This window comes from Mycteria americana, unplaced genomic scaffold (assembly GCF_035582795.1).
Source record: "Mycteria americana isolate JAX WOST 10 ecotype Jacksonville Zoo and Gardens unplaced genomic scaffold, USCA_MyAme_1.0 Scaffold_46, whole genome shotgun sequence".
Classification (NCBI taxonomy): Eukaryota; Metazoa; Chordata; class Aves; order Ciconiiformes; family Ciconiidae; genus Mycteria; species Mycteria americana.
Genome location: NW_027445633.1, coordinates 644572 through 663977, shown reverse-complemented (window position 1 = coordinate 663977; position 19406 = coordinate 644572). Strand labels below are relative to the sequence as shown.

At 54.8% G+C, this 19406-nt stretch overlaps 1 protein-coding gene and 1 pseudogene across 1 annotated transcript; one reads left to right on the top strand and one right to left on the bottom strand.

The window, feature by feature from the left end:
* Positions 1-1376: 1376 nt before the first annotated feature.
* Positions 1377-2288, bottom strand: LOC142403839 (olfactory receptor 14J1-like; annotated as a pseudogene).
* Positions 2289-10471: 8183 nt separating this feature from the next.
* Positions 10472-13606, top strand: LOC142403878 (olfactory receptor 14C36-like). The gene is made up of 2 exons (XM_075490177.1): positions 10472-10515; positions 12580-13606. The coding sequence occupies exons 1-2, from the start codon at positions 10472-10474 to the stop codon at positions 13604-13606; spliced, it is 1071 nt and encodes a 356-aa protein (XP_075346292.1).
* Positions 13607-19406: the final 5800 nt, after the last annotated feature.

The window sequence follows — 19406 nt, the reverse complement described above, 5'->3', positions numbered from 1 at the left end:
ATGCAACCTGTTGCCGTACAGGAGAGCTCAATGGGCTCGGGGAGGCTACAAATATTTATAGCACACAGGGATGGACTCGTAGTCAAACCCTCCTTTGGTGTCTGTGCAGGAGGGCAGCTGTAGCAGTTTTACTTCTGTCTGCTCCCAGCTCGGGCTGGTACTCTTCGCTCCTGATAAGACGTGGCCGAGACTCCTTAGTGGCTGAGAAGATATGGCCTAGCACAGCTCTCACAGTTTGCACAGCAGGACTGATTTCAGTCAGGGCCACTTGTCGGTGACGCTTGAACCAAAGTACTGTTCACTAATTCAGAGTGGTGCATCCGTCACGGTGTCCTGAACCACTCTCCACTCTCATGTCCCTTTGCCTGCTGGCTCCTCACAGCCTCTCCTGGCGTTGCAGAGTCCTCAGTAGCCCACGGGCTCCTCAGGTTCACCTTTTCCTCTGGAAGAACCTACCTTATGACATTACACATTTTATGAGGAGCCACTCACTGCCCACCCAGACTCATACGCTGTCCCTGGGGTTTCCCTGACGCCTCCTGGCAGTTCCTGATTTCTCTCCAGGCCAGCATCTGCCATCATCCCCACCAGAGGTGTGACAGTGCCAGGCAGATAAGTCAAAGACCAGTTGCTGTCTTCTCAGCCATGTGCAACCAAGAAGGGAGCTCTCCATCCAACCCTCAGTCCCTAATATATCACGGTGGGACTCTTAGCTTGTCCCCCTGAATCTGTCGGAAACCCCAGAAGAGCAAGAGTCCTTTTTTGGGAGCAGCTCCTTGGGTGTATTCCTGACACCAGCTTTGGAAGAGGCACCCGGTCGTCTGGCCCTGTCCTGAGGAGCCCCTTTGGTGACGGTGGTGCTGGCAGGGAAGCCAGCTCTGACACAGTGGCTCACATGGCCTGCTCCTCCTGCAGCCACAGGCATGCCACTGTGGAGGCAACAGGACTGTCACAAGTTACATGAGACCTTAGGGCTTACACAAATGCAAGGGCACAGCAGCACAGGGTGGAAGTGAGGAGACACCAGCACGGGAAAGACCAGGTCCTGCTGCTGTCCATGTCTACACAAGATATAAGTGATGGGAGCTGAGGCAAATAATTTTCTGCTGGTTTCTTTATTGTGTTCCTCACAGGTAGCCTGCCTCCATGTGTATAAGAGGCTGTGGGTCAAAAAAGAAAAAAACCAAAAGAACAGACGGGCAAACATAGTATTACATAAAGGGAAATGATATAATCAAATTTATAAACAAAAGAAGAATGAAAGAATGACAGAAAAAACCAAACCAAACCAAAGCACAAAGTTTTGGCATTTCCTGAGATACCCTGGGAATGCTATGAAGATGATGGGCATCTTATTGATGCTGAAGTAGGATGTATTAAAATAGATTCCACAGAGCATCCTTGAGGTCCTTGTTCCTCATGCTGTAGATGAGAGGGTTCACTGTTGGAGGAACTACCGCATATAGGATTGCCACCACCACATCCAGGGATGGGGAGGAGATGGAGGGGGGCTTCACGTAGGCAAATGTGCCAGTGCTGAGAAACAAGGACACCACAGCCAGGTGAGGGAGGCACGTGGAGAAGGCTTTGTGCCGTCCCTGCTCAGAGGGGATCCTCAGCACGGCCCTGAAGATCTGCACGTAGGACAGCACAATGAAAACAAAGCATCCAAAATAAAGAAAAATGCTAAGCACAAGCAGCCCAACTTCCCTGATGTAGGAGTGTGAGCAGGAGAACTTGAGGACCTGGGGGATTTCACAGAAGAACTGGTCCAGGGCATTGACTTGGCAGAGGGGTATGGAAAATGTATTGGCTGTGTGCAGCACAGCATGGAGAAACCCACTGCCCCAGGCAGCTGCTGCCATTTTGAGACAAGCTCTGCTGCCCAGGAGGGTCCCGTAGTGCAGGGGTTTGCAGATGGCCAGGTAACGATCGTAGGCCATTACTGTGAGGAGAGAATACTCTGCTGTGATAAAGAAGAGGAAGAAAAAGACTTGTACAACACATCCTGCATAGGAGATATCCCTGGTGTCCCACAGGGAATTGGCCATGGATTTGGGGACAGTGGTGGAGATGGAGCCCAGGTCAAGAACAGAGAGGTTGAGGAGGAAGAAGTACATGGGGGTGTGGAGGCGGTGGTCACAGGCTACAGCAGTGATGATGAGGCCATTGCCCAGGAGGGCAGCCAGGTACATGCCCAGGAAGAGCCAGAAGTGCAAGAGCTGCAGCTCCCGTGTGTCTGCAAATGCCAGGAGGAGGAACTAGGTGGTGGAGCTGCTGTTGGACATCTGCTTAGTTTGTGCAAAGGGCCTGGTCAAGGAGGAAAAGGCAGTGACAAGTGAGGAGAGACTTCTCTGAGGAAAACCTATTCCATGTCTCAGAGAAACAGCCCTCGTGGCCTCTGTCTTTCCAGGAAGGCCTTCGTGCAGCTCCCTGGCTTGAGCTGTGGTCTGTGCTGGGTTGGGGTGTAGTGGGGAGCAGGGGACTCTTCTGTGGAGGAATCAGTCCTGCTGTGCAGCCACAGCTAAACAGGAACCAGGAGTGATCTCAGGGTCAATTTAATCATGGTTTCAAAGAGCTTTTCAGCATTCTCCTTCCCAATTCACCCAACTGCAGAAGCAAGGTGCAGGGCTTTTGTTTTGTTTATTTTGCTCCTGTTGCCCCTCTCGCATCTGGGGAGTGTTTTCTGAAGGCAGAAATCCTTGGCATTTCTGCTACACCACAAGTCTACACTGAGAGTCCTGAGAGGCAGAAGGACAGACCCTTAGTGCAGATGGAGGAGAGCTGGTCTGTCCATCAGTCTTGCTCCCAGCTGTCCTTGGCTCACACCTCTTTGGTCTGGATGGTGATCACACTCAGATGTTCCCCTGAAAGGAAATTGGATTCTGCTGGGAACAGCTGAATCCAGCCTGAAAGGGCAGATGATCTCCACCCTCCCCTCCCCAGGGAAGACCTGTGCTATTCTGGATGCCCTAAAATTGGGGTGTCCTTAACGGACAGTCAGCCTTATCCCCCTGCCATGGACTGCTTTGCCCAGTGCCCCACAGAGCCGCCTTGCACCCACGGAAACATGAGCATGGCAGGACCTGCAGGATCAGCTGCTGAGCTGCAGCTGGAACCCCCTTTCCCAGAGAGCCTGAAATCAAGAGCAGCAGCACCAGGGAGGGGTGGGGAAACCAAGAGAAATGCCCCAGTGCTTGTGCCAAGGGAAGCAGGGCCAGGACGGACAGACAGGCACTCGGGAGAGTCTCCTCTGCTGCAGAGGAGGCAACTCCTGCCCTGGAAGCCCTGACCTTGAGGGCAGAGGCTCTGCTGGGTGGGAGAAGAGCCCAGGGGGCCTTGACTGGGGAAAAGGCATGCTCACTGAAGGGCTGGCAGGGAGGTGCCCAGATCCCCCTCAGCCTTTGCTGTCAGCACTTTCCTCTCAGTCCCTGCCCTTGTCTCTGCTGCCTGGAGCTGTCCCTGCCAGGAGCCCTTTCTCTGTCCCCATGTCTCCTCCCTGCCAGTGCTCACAGAGCCCATCCCACGCACTGGGTGCTTCAGCTCTGCGTTGCAGACTCCTCCTGGCAGCAGGGCACTGGCCAGGGCCATCTGTGTGTTGGCAAGTCCTAAGGAGCACCTCAGATGAATCCTGAAGACACCATAGAGGTGACATTGCTGCTTTCTGTAGGCAAAGGAATGGGTGAAGGGACTTCACCAGGTTCCCTGGGAACCTTTTGATAACTCACTGTAATGCTGTAGGAGTCTCGGTCATTCGTCCAAAACTGAAAGAACCATCACCATTCGCCACCACCACCACCAGCACAGCAGGAAACTGGAAACATCTTTACACAAGGTAGCCCCTGCCTTGACACGCTTCTTGAAAAGTCCCCTGGGAAATGTCCTGGGGGTGATGTGGAGCTGTGAGCAGCCCTGACCCATGCAGCACCCTTGGGACAGCAGAAGGACCCTGCCCTGACGGGGGTGGCTCCTTCCACCCACAGCCTCTCCCTGCAGAGCCATGGGGAGCTCCCCGGGCAGGCTGAGTGCTGACCCTGGCAGGCAGCAGACTCCCTGCCGTGGCACACAGCACCCAGGGGCACAGGGACCCTGCTCGGAAGGACAGCCCTGGGCACCCCTGCCTGCACACCCGGCTTCACACCCCTGCGGTTGTTCCTGGGAGAAGGCAGCGGTCATGCCCTGTCCCTCTGACGGTGCGGCACGGAAGCCCTGCTCTGAAGCACGTCCTCCTCAACACCGAAGGAGCCTCGAGAGCCTTCCTGGCAGATCTTCTTAGACATGGGCTATGCCTGCTTTAGGAGACTGCTCCAGGAAGCCTCTGCATTGCACTGCACCCAGAGACACATCATGCCCTGTCCCTCTGACGGTGCAGCAAGGAAGCCCTGCTCCAGAAGACGTCCTTATCCTCTGCACTAGAGAAACTGTGAGAATTGTACTTACAGATCCCATGGGCTGTGGGATGTGCCAGCTTTAGGAGATCCCTCCAGCAACTGCAGCTGCATTGCCCTGTAGCCACACACTTACGCTGTCAGGGGCTGTGAAGATTTCTCCTCCAGTGAGCTCTCAGCATCCTCCAAGCCCAGGCTGCCTTTAACCTCTCTCTGCCTCACTGCTCTCCCCTCGCTGCCTGCAGGCAGTGCCCTCAGCCCTGCTGCCCTTTGCAGAGGAGCTGCTCCTGGGCAGAGCTGTCTCTCTGCAGCGCTGCCCGCTTGCCAGGAGCTCCCTCCATGCCAGGAGCCCAGCCCAGCTCAGCAGCAGAGGACCAGCCCAAGGCAGCACTTTCTCTGCCCCCTCTGGGCTCCCTCCACGTGTCCCTGGGGCTCCAAGGGCTGACGTCTCCTGAAGGGCAGCAGGGTCTCTCCTGGGGAGCGTAGGCAGACGCTAACTGAAGCAATCACTGACTGTCCCTCTCTGAACACTGCAGAGACAGAGTTTAGAAGTGGGATTTGCCCTAACACACCGTGGGGGTCTACAAAGAGTTTCAATATTTGTCTCCCTTGACCCCTACCCCTGTCCCCTTGCCAGGCAGGACACCGTGGCAGTGACAGGCAGGGATCATTTCCCCACCGTGCAGGGCAGGGGTTCAGCTGAGTCCATCAGGTATTTCCTCTCTGGTGAGTGGCCCAGAGACTGCAGTGGGGTTCAGCTCTTCCCCATGCACCCCACAGGAGCTGAGATTCCTCTTGCTCCAGCTCAGCGTGCACAAAATAGGTGCCTGCAGAGCAGCCCCTGCCCTGAGCTCCCTCTGTGATCCATGGGGATGGAGGGTGGCAGTCAGCTGCTCACACACAAACACCTGGTGGCATCTGAGGTGCCAGGGGTGGTCCAGGACTTGTGGCTGTGTCTGCAAGCGCTGATGGAGCATCCATGGGACACCCCCACCTGCCTGAGCATGAGCTGGGGGGCTGGGAGGGAGGGTCCCTTGGTCACCTCAGGTTACACCCAATGGTTAGGGCATCTGAACGTCTCTTAGACTCACATGTCCATGGCAGCTGCTGGCCTTCCAGCTGGCCAAAAGGAGGAGTGCAGCAGAAGGAGGGTCAGGGCTCTCTCTGGGCTCCCTCCACTGCACTCACTAGAGCTCAGCTTACTACAAAACTCAGGCACGGGCACATCCCTGCATTGCAGGCACCGATATCATTGCAAGGCTCTTTCTAAGGGCATAAGAAAGGCCTCTGGTGCCATGCCAGGTGCCTGGGGTGCCCAGCGCAACTGCATGTGGCTGGCAAATATGGCACAGGACCTCCAGGAAAGCCATGTCCCGCTGGAGTGGGGGCTGGGCAGACACACCAGGGCCTCCCAAAGGGGTCCGGTGCCTTTTTGCCAGCACAGGAATGCCAACACGCTGGCAAGGAGGCAAGGTCCATCTCGTCTACACCCAGGGCTGCTGCAAGATTGGGAGGCACATCACACCAGGGTCTCCACTCACGTCCCTATACTCTCAGCCCCTGGCAGTTCTCTTCTCCCCTGTCCTCTACCCACCTGCACCCGTGATCATATGAAGAAAACCCCACACCACTGATGTCCACAGTCTGGCCGGATTGCAGCCTTACCTCACCCAGGGACTTTCTCAGGGGTCCCTTGTGTTCCTGGAGATTGGCACAAGGTGCTGCAGAGTCCCCTCAGGCAGCAAACTGCTCTCTTGCAAGGCTGGCATGGCCCAGGCCTGTTTTCCTCTGGCCTTGGGGACTGCAGGGTTTGTTGTCTTCACGAGCATCTCATTTCATCCTTACGTTGCCACCTACCATCCTTCCCAGCATGTCTTTGCTCTGAAGCAAAGCCTTTGCATACGTGGGGTCCTGGGTGCTTGGTTCCAGTTTTCTCCATGAGAAGTCTTTGCTGAGCTGCTGCAACCAAAATGGGCACCAATGCCCTCAGCCTGGGACTCAGCCAGGAGGATCGGGAGCCCCTTAGTCCATGACAGAGCTTCTGAGGGAACCACTGTGGTGACGTGGTGGGACAGGTAGCACAGCTTTGGGTACTGTGATGTACAGGCTCTTTAGGAGACACTGCAGGTGGCTGCGGAAACGTCATATGGAAATGTCTCATGATCCTCCTAAGCACCTTCCTTGGCCATAGGCCAGCTGGGAAGTGGGAGATGGAAAGGGGCTCAGCAGCAGTGATCCCTGGCTGGCTGGGTCTGCTTCTCACCCTTCCCAGCATGGCCACTGCAGGGTCACCCCATGGCCCCAGGGCACCACAGCCCCCTCGCTCTGCAGAGCAGCACCGCCAGCTCAGGGCCCCGTGGGGAGTATGTGTGAGAGACTGAAAGAGTTAATGTCTCAAACACTGTGGAGAGATGAGGCGCGATTTGCATGGCGACGGCAAGTCGGCTAGCATGGGATGGGGAGAGCTTTTCGGAGGAGAGACTAAAAGAGGTATTGTCTTGTAAGACACTGAAGGAGGTACTGTCTCAAACATTGTATGGAGATAACGTGCAGCAAGTCAGCTAGCACGGGATGAGAAGAGTGCGTTGGAGGATGTGCAGTTACCATCTATGGCCAGAGGTCACACAGAGTTTTATCTAAGGAATGGGCCTACAATCACCCGAAACTTGGAATGAAACTCCTCCCAAACCACCCCCCTCCCCCCAGCGACTGCAACCCTTTGAGGACCAGAGCAACATAGATCCTCCAAGGGTGTGACCTGAGGCAGGGATTAGAGTATAAAGAGACTCCTTCCCCAGGGAACGGCGCGCGCGCCCATCACCGGGGGATTGCCACGTCTGTCATCATCATCGCGGGATCCAAGGGTGGTGATATCTTTCCTTTTCCTTATCCTCCTCTCTTCTCTTCTCCTTTTCTCACTTCTCTTTTCCTCTACTCTTCCATTATACACATATCTGGGCATATGAGTTTTGGATGAATTGTGATGGGTTGCCCGGAAAATAGCTCCATTGCCAAATTGCCTCTGTTGGTTCGCTGAGCTTGCTAGTTGGTTAAGTTTGTAGTTTGCTAGTTAATAAAGTTGTTAGTCTAACTGTTCCTCTGAGTCATTGTCGTGACTCTACCAGCCTGCGGCTCTGCCAAGCAGAGATCGGCCTTTGTCGGTACACAAATCCCCGGGGAATTAAAAAGATTCACCCATCTCGCAACCCACCGAGTGGGACGAGACATGCTCTATCCCAGAAAGTGACCACAAAACGTTTGGGTAAAGCCCTGAGCAATCTGGTATGACCCTGCTTGGAGCAGGAGGTTGGTCGAGATACCTCCCAAGGTCCCTTCCAGCCCGAATGATGCTGTAGGAAATGAAGAGACTCTCTGTGACCTCCGTTTTTGGAGGATTTCAGGTTTCAGATCCACAAAGTCACAGCCAGCTTGACCCTGGGGTTGGTGATACCCCACCCTTTGGTGGGAGGGCACCATTACAGAAATTACCAGATCCAGGTGAGCATCACCTATGTGGGCACACATGGCAGCTGTGCTAAGAAGCTGGCCCCAGGAACCTGCAGAAACCTCTGGGAATCTTTGCACCCTGCAGTTTCCCCTTCCCATGAGGTCAGGGCGATTAAAGTCCCCAAGGGTGGTGTGGGGTCATTGAACTGGCCTTCCTCAAATTGCTTCAATAAGACTTTGTCCTCTTCCTCACCTGACTCCAGGTAAGGATTTCCTACCAGCATGTCTCCTTGCCTGGTCTCTCCTGTGACCCTCCCCCACAAGAGCTCCCCCAATCTGCTGCCCATCCCATAGAGGACCTCCATACACCCAGGCAGCTCCCTCACACTGAGGGCCTCCCCCTCCTGATCTTCCCCACCTGTCTTTTCTGAAGAGCCTCTATCCATCCATTGCAGCACCTCAAGGTTCCTGACCTGTCCCACCACACCTCAGCAGGTATTATATCAATGTCACAGCTCTGTGACAGCACACGGGGCTCCAGCCCCTCCTGTCTGTGCTCCAGGCTGAGGCCATTGGTGCACATTTGGGCTGCAGCACCTCAGCTTGGTGCCACCAGGGCCAGCCTCAGCCTTATGACAGATCTGGTGCCCAAGACCCTGTGCAAGCAAAGCCTTTCCTTGAGAGCAGAGGCATGCTGGAGTGGATGGCAGATGGCAATGTAAGGATGAAATGATGTGCCCATGAAGAGCGCACACCCTGTGCTCCCCAGTGCCAGAGAGAACCATGTTTGGACCGTGTGGTCCTGGCAGGAGAGGACTTTGCTGTCTGCAGTGTCTCTGCAGCCTGGAGGGCCTGTGGTAGAGGTGAAGCTGATCTCCAGGAAGGACAAGTTGCTGCTGAAAACGTCCTTTGCTATGGACATCCTGTTGTCCAGGCACACTGTGAAAATCATTCACCTGTTCTGGATTGCATCATCAAGGGGGTGAATAAAGGATGGGGGTAAGAAGAATCAGCAGCATTTGGAAGCGTTGGCACACGAGCGGAGACCCTGCTGTGACGTGCCTCGTATTGACGCACTGCCTGCGGCTGCTGGACAGACATGGGACAGACCTTGTCTCACTGCAGTGGTGGCATTCAGTCTCTTGCTCACACGCACCAAATGTACCTGAGATGCCCTGGCGTGTCTGTTATGGACCAGCCCTGAATGGGGATAGCTGTGCTGTAGGTCCTGCACTGCCCAGCCAGCTGCACCCTCCAGTAGTGCTGGGCAACGTTGGCATCTGAGGGAGCCCTACAGGCCTGCATTTGGCCATTAGGTTGAGCAGCTGCCCTGCAACAGGGTAGGCAATGTAGGGATGTCCATGGTAAACCTTCGGTTCCGCTTAGTGGAGATGCAGGAAATGCAACTGATGGAGAAGAGACAGGCAGACTGAGCTCCCCCTGTGGCACATGACTTCATTTTGTTGGGTGAATACCTCTATCGGCTGCCCTAAACATCCTCAGCAGGTACAGGTTTGGTTGTCCTAAGTGTGATCATCTTCTATCATTTCAGTTGGCCAAAGGGATTCCCCACCAGCCTCCAAGACAAGGTGCCCAGATGCTGCCCTGTCTCTCAGAATTGCTCCATTAGAGCTTGCAGTCTCCTGCACATGTCCTGAACCACCTCTGGCACCTCAAATGCCACCAGGTGTTTGCATTGGACAAGCTCACTCCTGGCCTCTGTCTCCACTATTGACATGGCAGCTTAGATAAGGAGCTCACAGGGATTTTGTGCAGCTGAGCTGAGGCAAGAGGAATCCCACCTCCTGTGGGTCTGTGGGGTGTACTGGAGAAGCCCAATCCCCCTCCGGCCTCCAGGAATACTGATGAGAGCTGAGATGCCTACCTGGACTTGGCTCAATCCCTGCCCTGCACATGTGGAAAGGATGCCCTGCCTCTCACTGCCTACGTGCCCTGCCTGACAATGGGACAGGAACAGGGGTTTCCAGAGGGGAACTTTGACACCTCCTGCAGATCCGCACTCCCTGGCAGAGCAATTCCCGCTGCAGGACTCAGCCCGTCTAGTGTTTAGAGAGGGACAGGCAGTGATGACTTCAGTCTGCTGCCAGCTGTGTTCCCCAGGAGTGACCCTGCTGCCTTTCAGGAGCTGTCAGCCCTGGAGACCCCGGGACACCTCGAGGGAGCCGGGAGTGGAGGGGAGGGGGGAGCAGAGAAAGTGCTGCCTTGGGCTGGTCCTCTGCTGCTGAGCTGGGCTGGGCTCCTGGCATGGAGGGAGCTCCTGGCAAGCGGGCAGCGCTGCAGAGAGACAGCTCTGCCCAGGAGCAGCTCCTCTGCAAAGGGCAGCAGGGCTGAGGGCACTGCCTGCAGGCACTGAGGGCAGACAAGAGAAGTGAGAGAGGGTAAAGGCAGTCTGGTGTGGGAGGAGAGGTGAGAGCTCACTGCTGGAGAAATCTTCACAGCCCTCGACACGGTAAGTGTGTGGCTGCAGGGCAATGCAGCTGCAGTTCCTGGAGAGATCTCCAAAAGCTGGCACATCCCACAGCCTCTGGGATCTTTCAGGAGAACTCATAATTTCTCACTGTTGAGGAGGAGGACATGGTCATGTGGATTCCCTGCCCTCAGAGGCAGAAAACATAATGGCTGCCTTCTTCCAGGAAGGACCACAGGGGTGTGAAGCCAGGTGTGCAGGCAGGGGTGCCCAGGGCTGTCCTTCAGAGCAGGGTCCCTGCACCCCAGGGTGCTGCGTGCTGGGGCAGGGATTCAGCCGCCTGCCAGGGTCAGCACTCAGCCTGCCCGGGGAGCTCCCCACAGCGCTGTGGGGAGAAGCTGTGGCTGGAAGGAGGGACCCCTGGCAGGGCAGGGTCCTTCTGCTGCGTGGGTCAGGGCTGCTCACAGCTCCAGATCATGCCCAGAGCATTTCTGAGGGGACTTTTCATGAGTACGGTCATGGCAGGGGTTTCCTGCTTGAGTCTGTGCTTTCCTGAATCTGTGCTTCCACTTTTCTCTGGCTCAGCTGGGTTGGATGGAAACACAGCTGTGCAGCTTAGAGAAGGGGATGAGGCTTCTAAACTGTCACCCTGAGGTTTACTAGGAGCCTCAGCAAGTGCCTTCATCCCCTGCCAGCCTACAGGTAGCACCAGCAGCACCTTTCCAGGTTCCTCAGGGTTTGTGTGACCTCTTCTGTAGCCCCTGCACACACAGCGTGGCTGCAGGGCAGAGCCGGGCACACAGGGGCTGGGCTGGGCTCTGTGAGCACTGGCAGGGAAGAGACATGGGGCCAGAGAAACAGCTCCCAGCTGGGACAGCTGCAGGCAGCAGAGATGGGCAGGAAGGGAGGGAACTGCTTATGGAAACCCTGTGGCAGGGGAGATATGGGCACCTCCCGGCCAGCCCTGCACTGCAGATGCCTTCCCCGAGCAACATCCTTCATCTCTCCTCTCCCACCCAGCACAGCCCTCAGCCCTCACGGCCATGGGGTCTAGGCTGGGAGGCACCTCTGTGTCCAGCAGACCAGCAGAAGAGGCGAAGGGCATCCATCCCTCCTGCCACGGGCCCATTTCCCAGTGACCAGCTATGGGGCTGAGGGCAACTGTCTGGCATTATCACAGTCTGGGAGGTGTTGTGCACAGCTGGGTACGCGTAACGCTGCCCTGAGTGCCCGGCTGCCTCTCCCCTGGCCTCTCTCGGCCAGACCCTCACTGCACTTTGCCTGGTTTCTCCACTTCTCTCTTTTAAATTTCTCTTGTTCTTGCTGTCAGACTCTCCGGGGATGGGAGTTTCAGCTGCAGAGTCCCACACTGATCTTGTGGGTCCCTTCATGCCGGTGTGTCCATGGGAACAGATGTCCCAGCTTCCCTCTCACCTGTGGGGCTGTGGGCAATGCAGCCTGTGGGGCAGGGGAACAAGTCCATTTTCTCTTTCTCAGATGCCAGCACTAGGAGGACAATTGGCTATCTCCCTGGGGTGTCCCTCCAAGCTGTGAGCTGCCCTCCAGGATGCAGACCTGTGCAGAGCACCTCTGTTTTATCTCAAAGCCCCATGGAGAAGTGCAGAGATACTACAACCGAGGAAATGCTGCTGGGTTGGTGAAATGAGCCCTGTGTGTCCTTGGCTAGAAGTGGGGTGCTGAGAAATTGAGAAAGGGTGAGACATTGCGTGGTCTGTGGTGGGTCCCTCTGCCATCAGTAGTGTCTCATTGTTTTTCAGGGTAAGATAAGAGTGTGATCGCCCTCCATCTCATAAAGGTGCAAGCCCAGGGCAGGTCAGAACAAGACGGAGGGACAGACCAGCTCCCCTCACTCTGCATGAAGCTACAAAGAATCCTCTTGCCTTGCAGTACTCACTGGTTCCTCGTGAGCGCAGCAGAAATGCTGAGGGGTTCTGACAATGAAGAACACTCCCCAGGTGAGATGGAGGGAGCTTGAAAAAACTCCCAAACCTCTCAAAGTGCCTTCTGCCATTCTGCTTCCTTAGCACTGGCAGTGCAGATGCTGACAGGCCCTTCTGCATTAGGAGCAGTTTCATCTGACAAAGCTGAACACCAGCTCTGGCCCCTGCCCACACTGTTCCCATGAACTCCGTGCTGCAGAGCAGGGCTGACTCCTCAGCAGCCAGTGGGCAGAGGCCCTTCTCCTCAGGGCACACTCACCAGCACCACCAGAGCTCGAGGCACAGAGCTGAAGGAAGGTCTCCTAGACAAGGAATTGGGGGTCGGGGGGGAGGGTGTATCAGGGTGAGGGTGTAGGAGAAAGCCTTCGATTTACCTCAGAGAATTCACCCCTAACTCTTCATTAACTCTTCCTCTAAGGACAGAACCCCACACCCAGAGGCAGCAGATGTCCAACGGCAGCTCCATCACCCAGTTCCTCCTCCTGGCATTTGCGGACAGATGGGAGCTGCAGCTCTTGCACTTCTGGCTCTTCCTGGGCATCTACCTGGCTGCCCTCCTGGGCAACAGCCTCATCATCACTGCTGTAGCCTGCGACCACCGCCTCCACACCCCCATGTACTTCTTCCTCCTCAACCTCTCCCTCATTGACCTGGGCTCCATCTCTACCACTTTCCCCAAAGCAATGGCCAATGCCCTGTGGGACACCAGGACCATCTCCTACTTGGGATGTGCTGCCCAGCTCTTTCTGTTTACCTTCTTGATAGTAGCAGAGTGTTGTCTTCTCACTGTCATGGCCTATGACCGCTACGTTGCCATTTGCAAACCCCTGCGCTACGGGACCCTGCTGGGCAGCAGAGCTTGTGTCCACATGGCAGCAGCTGCCTGGGGCAGTGGGTTTCTCAATTCTCTCATTCACACGGTCAATACATTTTCCATACCTCTCTGCAAGGGCAATGCTGTGGACCAGTTCTTCTGTGAAATCCCCCAGATCCTCAAGCTCTCCTGCTCACACTCCTACCTCAGGGAAGTCGGGCTTCCCGTGGTTAGTTGTTGTTTAGCTTTTGGGTGTTTTTTTTTCATTGTGCTGTCCTATGTGAAGATCTTCAGGGCGGTGCTGAGGATCCCCTCTGAGCAGGGACGGCACAAAGCCTTTTCCATGTGCCTCCCTCACCTGGCCGTAGTCTCTCTATATGTCAGCACTGGCATGTTTGCCTACCTGAAGCCCCCCTCCATCTCCTCCCCATCCCTGGATCTGGTGGTGGCAGTTCTGTACTCAGTGGTTCCTCCAGCAGTGAACCCCCTCATCTACAGCATGAGGAACCAGGAGCTCAAAGATGCACTGAAGAAGCTGATTCAATCCATAGTCTTTCAGCAGCAATAAGCTCTTCACATGTCACTTCACAAGTGATTTCCAATGTATCTAGAAAACCTCCTCTGCTTAGAGTATTTTATCTGTGATGATCAAGTTTGGCCAGGAATGTCTGGATCCCTTCTGCGTCTCCAGAGGCATGAACCCACTCTGTCTGAACCAGAGGTCTTTGCACATGTGTATGGCACGATGGTATAGCTGCCCTCCCATGTCACATCTCTGTAATAAAAGGAGATTTTCTCAGTGCCACTGTCTGCAGGTTGGGCTCTTCTTCCAAAGCTGAGGTCAGGAACAGGCTGAAGAAATTGCCCCCATGAGGCCATGCTGCTGTGCTTGGGTTCTCCATGGGCTAAGGGGAGGAGGGCTTGGGGTGATGAATTAGGGAAGGAGACCTGGAGTGAGCTTTCACCTGTGGCTGCCGGTGCCCCTGGAGATGGTGATGATCAGCAGGGATCTTCCTGGGACTGTCTCCCCGTGGCTCCTATGCACCACAGCCTGCTGGCTCTGCAGAGCAGCACCACCAGCTTGGGGCCCTGCAGGGAGCATGGGAAGGGGGCAGAAGCATCCGATGAGGCCAGCACAGACACAGTCCCCTGGGGAAAGGCTCTCTAGAGGCATGGATGATCCCTGCGAGAGAGCAATGGCACAACTCTCTAGTTCCAGGGTGAAATCGATGACACAGAGAAGCTTATTTCTGCATGCAGCAGCTTGGGACAGGCTGCTCTGTCACTGGGGCAGCAGGAGCAGCCAGAGGAGTCCCAGGGCCAGGAGCCTTGTGCTGGTGAGAGGGCATGGGACAGGGGAGCTGCCAGCAGTTGGCAACAAGAATCTCTTGGGGGCAAGAGCAGGGTACACAGTGAGACACTGGCCTCTGTCTCCTCATGCCACAGCCCCGGGGCTGATGGGGAGGCTGACCCTCCTCTGCCCCCCAAGAGCTGCTGTGCCCTTCAGAGGGGCTGGGGCTGTGCTGTGGGTGCTCAGAGCTCTGTAGCACCCTGCGGTGGGCACTGCCATGGGGCCAGCCCAGCCTGGGTTGCTGTGCTGTGCTGTGCTGTGCTGTGCTGGGGAGAGGGCAGGGGAGATGGGGAGATCCGAGGAGGGGCTGGGCTGGGCTGGAAAGTGCCCAGAAAATGCCAAAGTTAGCTGAGCTGTGTGCCCATGCAGATTGAGGACACGCTCCACTGGGTTTGTGACATAGAGTCTAGGCTCATGGAATGGATCCAGGACATGAAAGCACAGGCGAGAGGGGGCTGGTCTGTGCCCTTGGTGGCATAGACAGACCAGGAAGGTGACCCAGGGCAGTTGTCACCCCCCAGCCTCTCTCACCAGCCATTTCCAGCACTGACTGCTCATCCCAGGTTTATGGGTGAGTTTTGCTTCGAGGTCATCTCCATCCTCCTGCTGGGCTCAGTGCCTGTATCAGGGGAATGCCCAGCCCTGCCCGGTCTCTCTCCTGGCCCAGACCCTGGCAGGCCCTGGAGCATGGCTGTCTGTGAAGCCCCACAGGTGACATGGCCTCTGCTGGAGCTTGGAGAGGCTGCCTAGGAGGAAGGCCATGGGGTGACAAAGCCCCAAGGACTGCTGTGGGCATCATGTCAGAGGGACCGTTCCCCACCCTGAATGCACCCTGTCCTGTGCTGTGCCTGCACAGTGGGGCTGTGGGACCATATGTGGGGCAGTGGGGCTGGGACGTCCCAGGACAGGGCACAGACAGGGACCACAAAGCAGCTGCCAAGGGGATGACAGCAAGGACAGGTACAGACAAGGAATTTATGTACATTGCCCTTGCTGTGCAGGTATGAGTTTGGGAAAGGCAAAGCTCACCTGGGGTTGGTGGCTGCAAGAAAAGTCAAGAGTGAAAAGAAGAGCTTTAATGGCTGTGTTAGAGACCAAGGCTGAACAAGGGAAATGCAGGGCTGCTGCTGAATGGAGAGGGTGATTTAATAACAGCAGACACTGATGCTGGGGCTGAGGCACTCAATGCCTTCTGTGCCTGAGTCTTTACTGAAAAGGTCTCCCAGGCCTCTGTGCTCAATGAAGGGGTTCAAGGAGGAGGAGAGCACGTATTGGCAGAGACCTCATGAAACCCCAGAAGGACAAATGGCAGTTTCTGCCCCTGCAGGGGACTCACCGTGGTCATGGCACAGTCTGGGGGCTGCCTGGCTGGGAGCAGCCCTGTGGGAAAGGTCTTGGTGGGCAGGGAGCTGGACAGGAGGCAGCCATGTGCCCTGGCAGCAAGGGAGGCCAGCAGGGTCCTGGGCTGTATGACCAGGAGCCTGGCCAGGATACCGAGGGAAGGGATTCTCTGGAATGTTCCATCCAGAATTCACATCCCCATTTCAGGAAAATATTGGCAAACTGGAGTGGGTTTAGCAAAGGGCCCTCATGACAGCCAGGGACTGGAGCACTTTGCCCGTGAGGAGAGGCTGAGGGAGCTGGGCTTGTCCAGCCCAGAGAAGGGAAGGCCGGGGGGACTTCACCCCAGCCTGCCAGTACCTGCGAGGAGGTCATGGAGAATACAGAGCCAGGCCCTTCACTGTGGGGCATGGTGGGAGGGCAAAAGACAATGGGAGGAAGGTGAAGGAGGAGAAGTTCAGCCAGGATAAAAGCAAAACTTTTTCCCCATGAACTAAGCTGAGTGCTGGAAGAGGTCACCCAGAGAGGTTGTGCAGTCTCTGTCCTTGGGGGTTTTCCAACGTGGACTGAATCAAGCCTTGAACAACTTGGTCTGACCCTGTTTCTGACAGGTTGCACTGCAGACTTCCTGAGGTGCCTTCCAACCTCAGCTCACTTATGATCCTATGATGATGTTGGGCCCTTTTTCTAACCGGAGCAGAGCCGATGTTTATGGGGCATGAATCCTCCTGTGCTGTCAGTGACCATCTAAAATAAAACATCTCAAGCAGTGAAGAGAGGTCGACACCTCCGTGTGACTTGCTCTGGGCAAAGACTGAGGAGCCCTGGGCAGGGAAGGGTTTGGGGGCATGGACTCTGTGCAAGACAGAAAATGATCTTGTTGTAATCCCTGTGAGATGTCAGTTAACGTAAATGGAAATGAAAGTAAGGAGAACTGAAGAGAAAGAGCCAAAGCAAAGCAATGTGTCAACATTCTTTTCAGCTTGTTTTCAGTCTTTGAGAAGGGATTTCCTTTTTTTTGAAAAGGAAAGTGTTGTCCAGATTGGGAATGGATGTAGGACACGAATGCCTTCATGTACAGGGACACAGACACCTGGTTCCAGTGGAGATGCCCCGGGAAGCCCTGCCCAGCCTCCACCTGCAGCTTGCAAGGTGCTCTGCTCTGCCACAGGTCCTCTCTGATAGACGCCAATGCCAGACCAGCTGCCTGGAAAAGTGCACATATTTTTTTGTTTGTTTACATTTAAAATAACATACCAGCTCATTTTCTTGAACTGAATCATTTGAGTACTTCTAAGAAATGGCAATGTTTTCCCACCATGACAGAATGGGAATTTCCTGGGAGTGTGCTAATGGCAGGAGAAGAACTATTGATCTTCCCCTGTACATGTATTACCACTCCTCTGTCTATTATGTCATCTCCCTCGTCATTCAGGTGTTCCCACCTCTCCTGATTCAATGGCCATGCCTAAGGACACCTTTTCCGTAGACTATGTGGATGTATGCCCTTCCCATTGCTCTCAGGTTTCCTCCTCCACTTGCTCTTTGGTACTTCAGATGCTTCTCAACTGTCTGGTTTCTGCTCTGAGCTTCAGGGAATTAGAGAGTTGCACCATCTTTTGGAAGTCTAATTAACTCTTTGGTCAACACCTTAATTGTGTTTATATCTATCCTTTCTTATGTCTCTGTCTCAAACTGTTCTTGTACGGAAATCCCTTGTGAAAGGTGGACCACGTCAGATGCTGCTTAGAATTGGCATACAGCTGAGGAGACATTTTTAAACTTTATTAAATTATATCATGTTTAATTTTTGTTTCTTGGCAACGAAGAGAAAGCTTTCTGTGCCTGTGTGCAGCCAGTTCTCTAAGGAAAGCAGGCGGGAGGTGGTGCAAAGGAGCTGTACCATCCAGCTGCAGCCCTCAGTGGAGAAGTCTGATGTGAGGAAAAGTGATGCAAGTCCCAGGTGGCCGATGAGGGAAGTCGTGGGGTGGGGGAAGTGAGGAGTAAGGTTGTCCTTACAGTGTTGGACCTCCAGGGACTGCTTCTCCTGCCTGTCCAGATGCCTTCAGGAGACCCTGTGGATCAATAACCATTGTAGAATGCTGCTGTCACTTCTTCTATAAACTGAAACAGGATAGAAAATATCCTTCAAATAAAAAAACCTCCTTTATGAAATCTTCCTTAAAATCTTCATCGTTTCGTATCTAACTGAAACCTCTCCAATTACGTGTACAAGTCTTGAGGACTTGAAGAAAGTTATGGAAAGAGACATGGCTCATTAGGGCTTTCTGTTTTTTAATAAGCCCCATGGCGTGTTTGGTGCTGAGTCCATGAACTTCAGGTACTGAGAAGTGACTGAAGAAACCTCTCAAGAAGTCAAAGTCAGAAGCAAAGCCCAAAGTACCTGGAAGCATTAATGGGCCCCTCTGAGGGCCATTACTGACAAAGCCTCCCAAGGGACTCGTTAGAGCAGGTAATTGGAGGCCATGATGACAGGCAGGCAAAGGCAAAGTGCAGGCAGTGCTGATGCTGAGAAAACCCTTGGCTTGTTGGATGAAGGAGGATGGCCATGCCCTGACCCCCAGCCCCTGGGAAGGGAGATCCAGTCCCTCCGGTGTGACTCAGGGCTCTTCCTTGGGATGTGGCGAGTGCAATGCCAAGTGAAGAAAAACAGTACGACACCTCCCAGGCTCGCCGGGGTTGGTGTGAGGAGGCAATGAGACCCCATTACCTGAGGACAATGTGTCTCCACTTAGGCCTTTGTGGCAGGGACATCAGCCATAGCCAAGGGGACAAAGACCTGGGTTCTGTCAGGGCCTTTCAGCCTTGCCAGCGCCCTTGGCCATCTGCACCACACGCCTTCCTACACTGTCCCATGCCTCTGCCTCTTTCCCTGCAGGCTGCAGACACCCAGCGTGCTTCCCCACCTTCTTCTCACCCCAGTATGTCCCTACCTGTGCTGCTGTCTCTCCATCCTCGCCAGCTCTTCCTTGAAACACAAAGCCATGGGCTGATCCAGACTCCCTCTGGGTGATGGTTTGCACCACATCACTACCTTCAGGATGACATTTCTTTATCCTGAGGTGCACTCTGGATCTCCAAAGCTGCAGCTTCTGGTGCTTTTCCTTCCTCATGCTCTTTCCCACTACCAAAAACAGTGCCATCATCTCTGAAAGCAATTTTCAAGCTCTCCTGAGCTACCACTATTCTTCCCTCAGCCTCCACTTCACCAGGCTAAAGAAGCCCGGGTCTCTCAGACTCTCCACACACGACCACTAAGCCTATCGTGGCAGAATTTCTCTGGCCACGTAAGAGTTCCTCCCCAGAATGGGGAGCCCCACACTGGGGCACACTACTCCAGATGTGGCCACAGCAGTGTTGAGTCAAGATGGACAATACCTCCCCTTGCCTAGGTGGCCACACTCCTCCCAGTGCAGCCCAATGTGCTCATGGCCATATTCCTGTGTAGCACCACTGCCTGCTATGGCATTCCTAGTAATGCCCAAACCCTTCTGCTTGAGGTTGCTCCTCAGCCTCTCATGTCTGAGCCTGCCTTGATGGACGGGTGGTGTGGTTTAACCCTGGTAGACAGCTCAGTCCCACACAGCCGCTCACTCACTCCTGACATCCTATGGTATGGAATATCCCTTTGGTCAGTTGGGGTCAGCTCTGTCCC

Coding starts and splice junctions, on each gene's coding strand:
- LOC142403878 (XM_075490177.1), top strand. CDS start 10,472: ATGGCTGCCTTCTTCCAGGAAGGACCACAGGGGTGTGAAGCCAG. Junction 10,516..12,579: donor CCACAGGGGTGTGAAGCCAG/GTGTGCAGGCAG, acceptor GTGAGGGTGTAG/GAGAAAGCCTTCGATTTACC.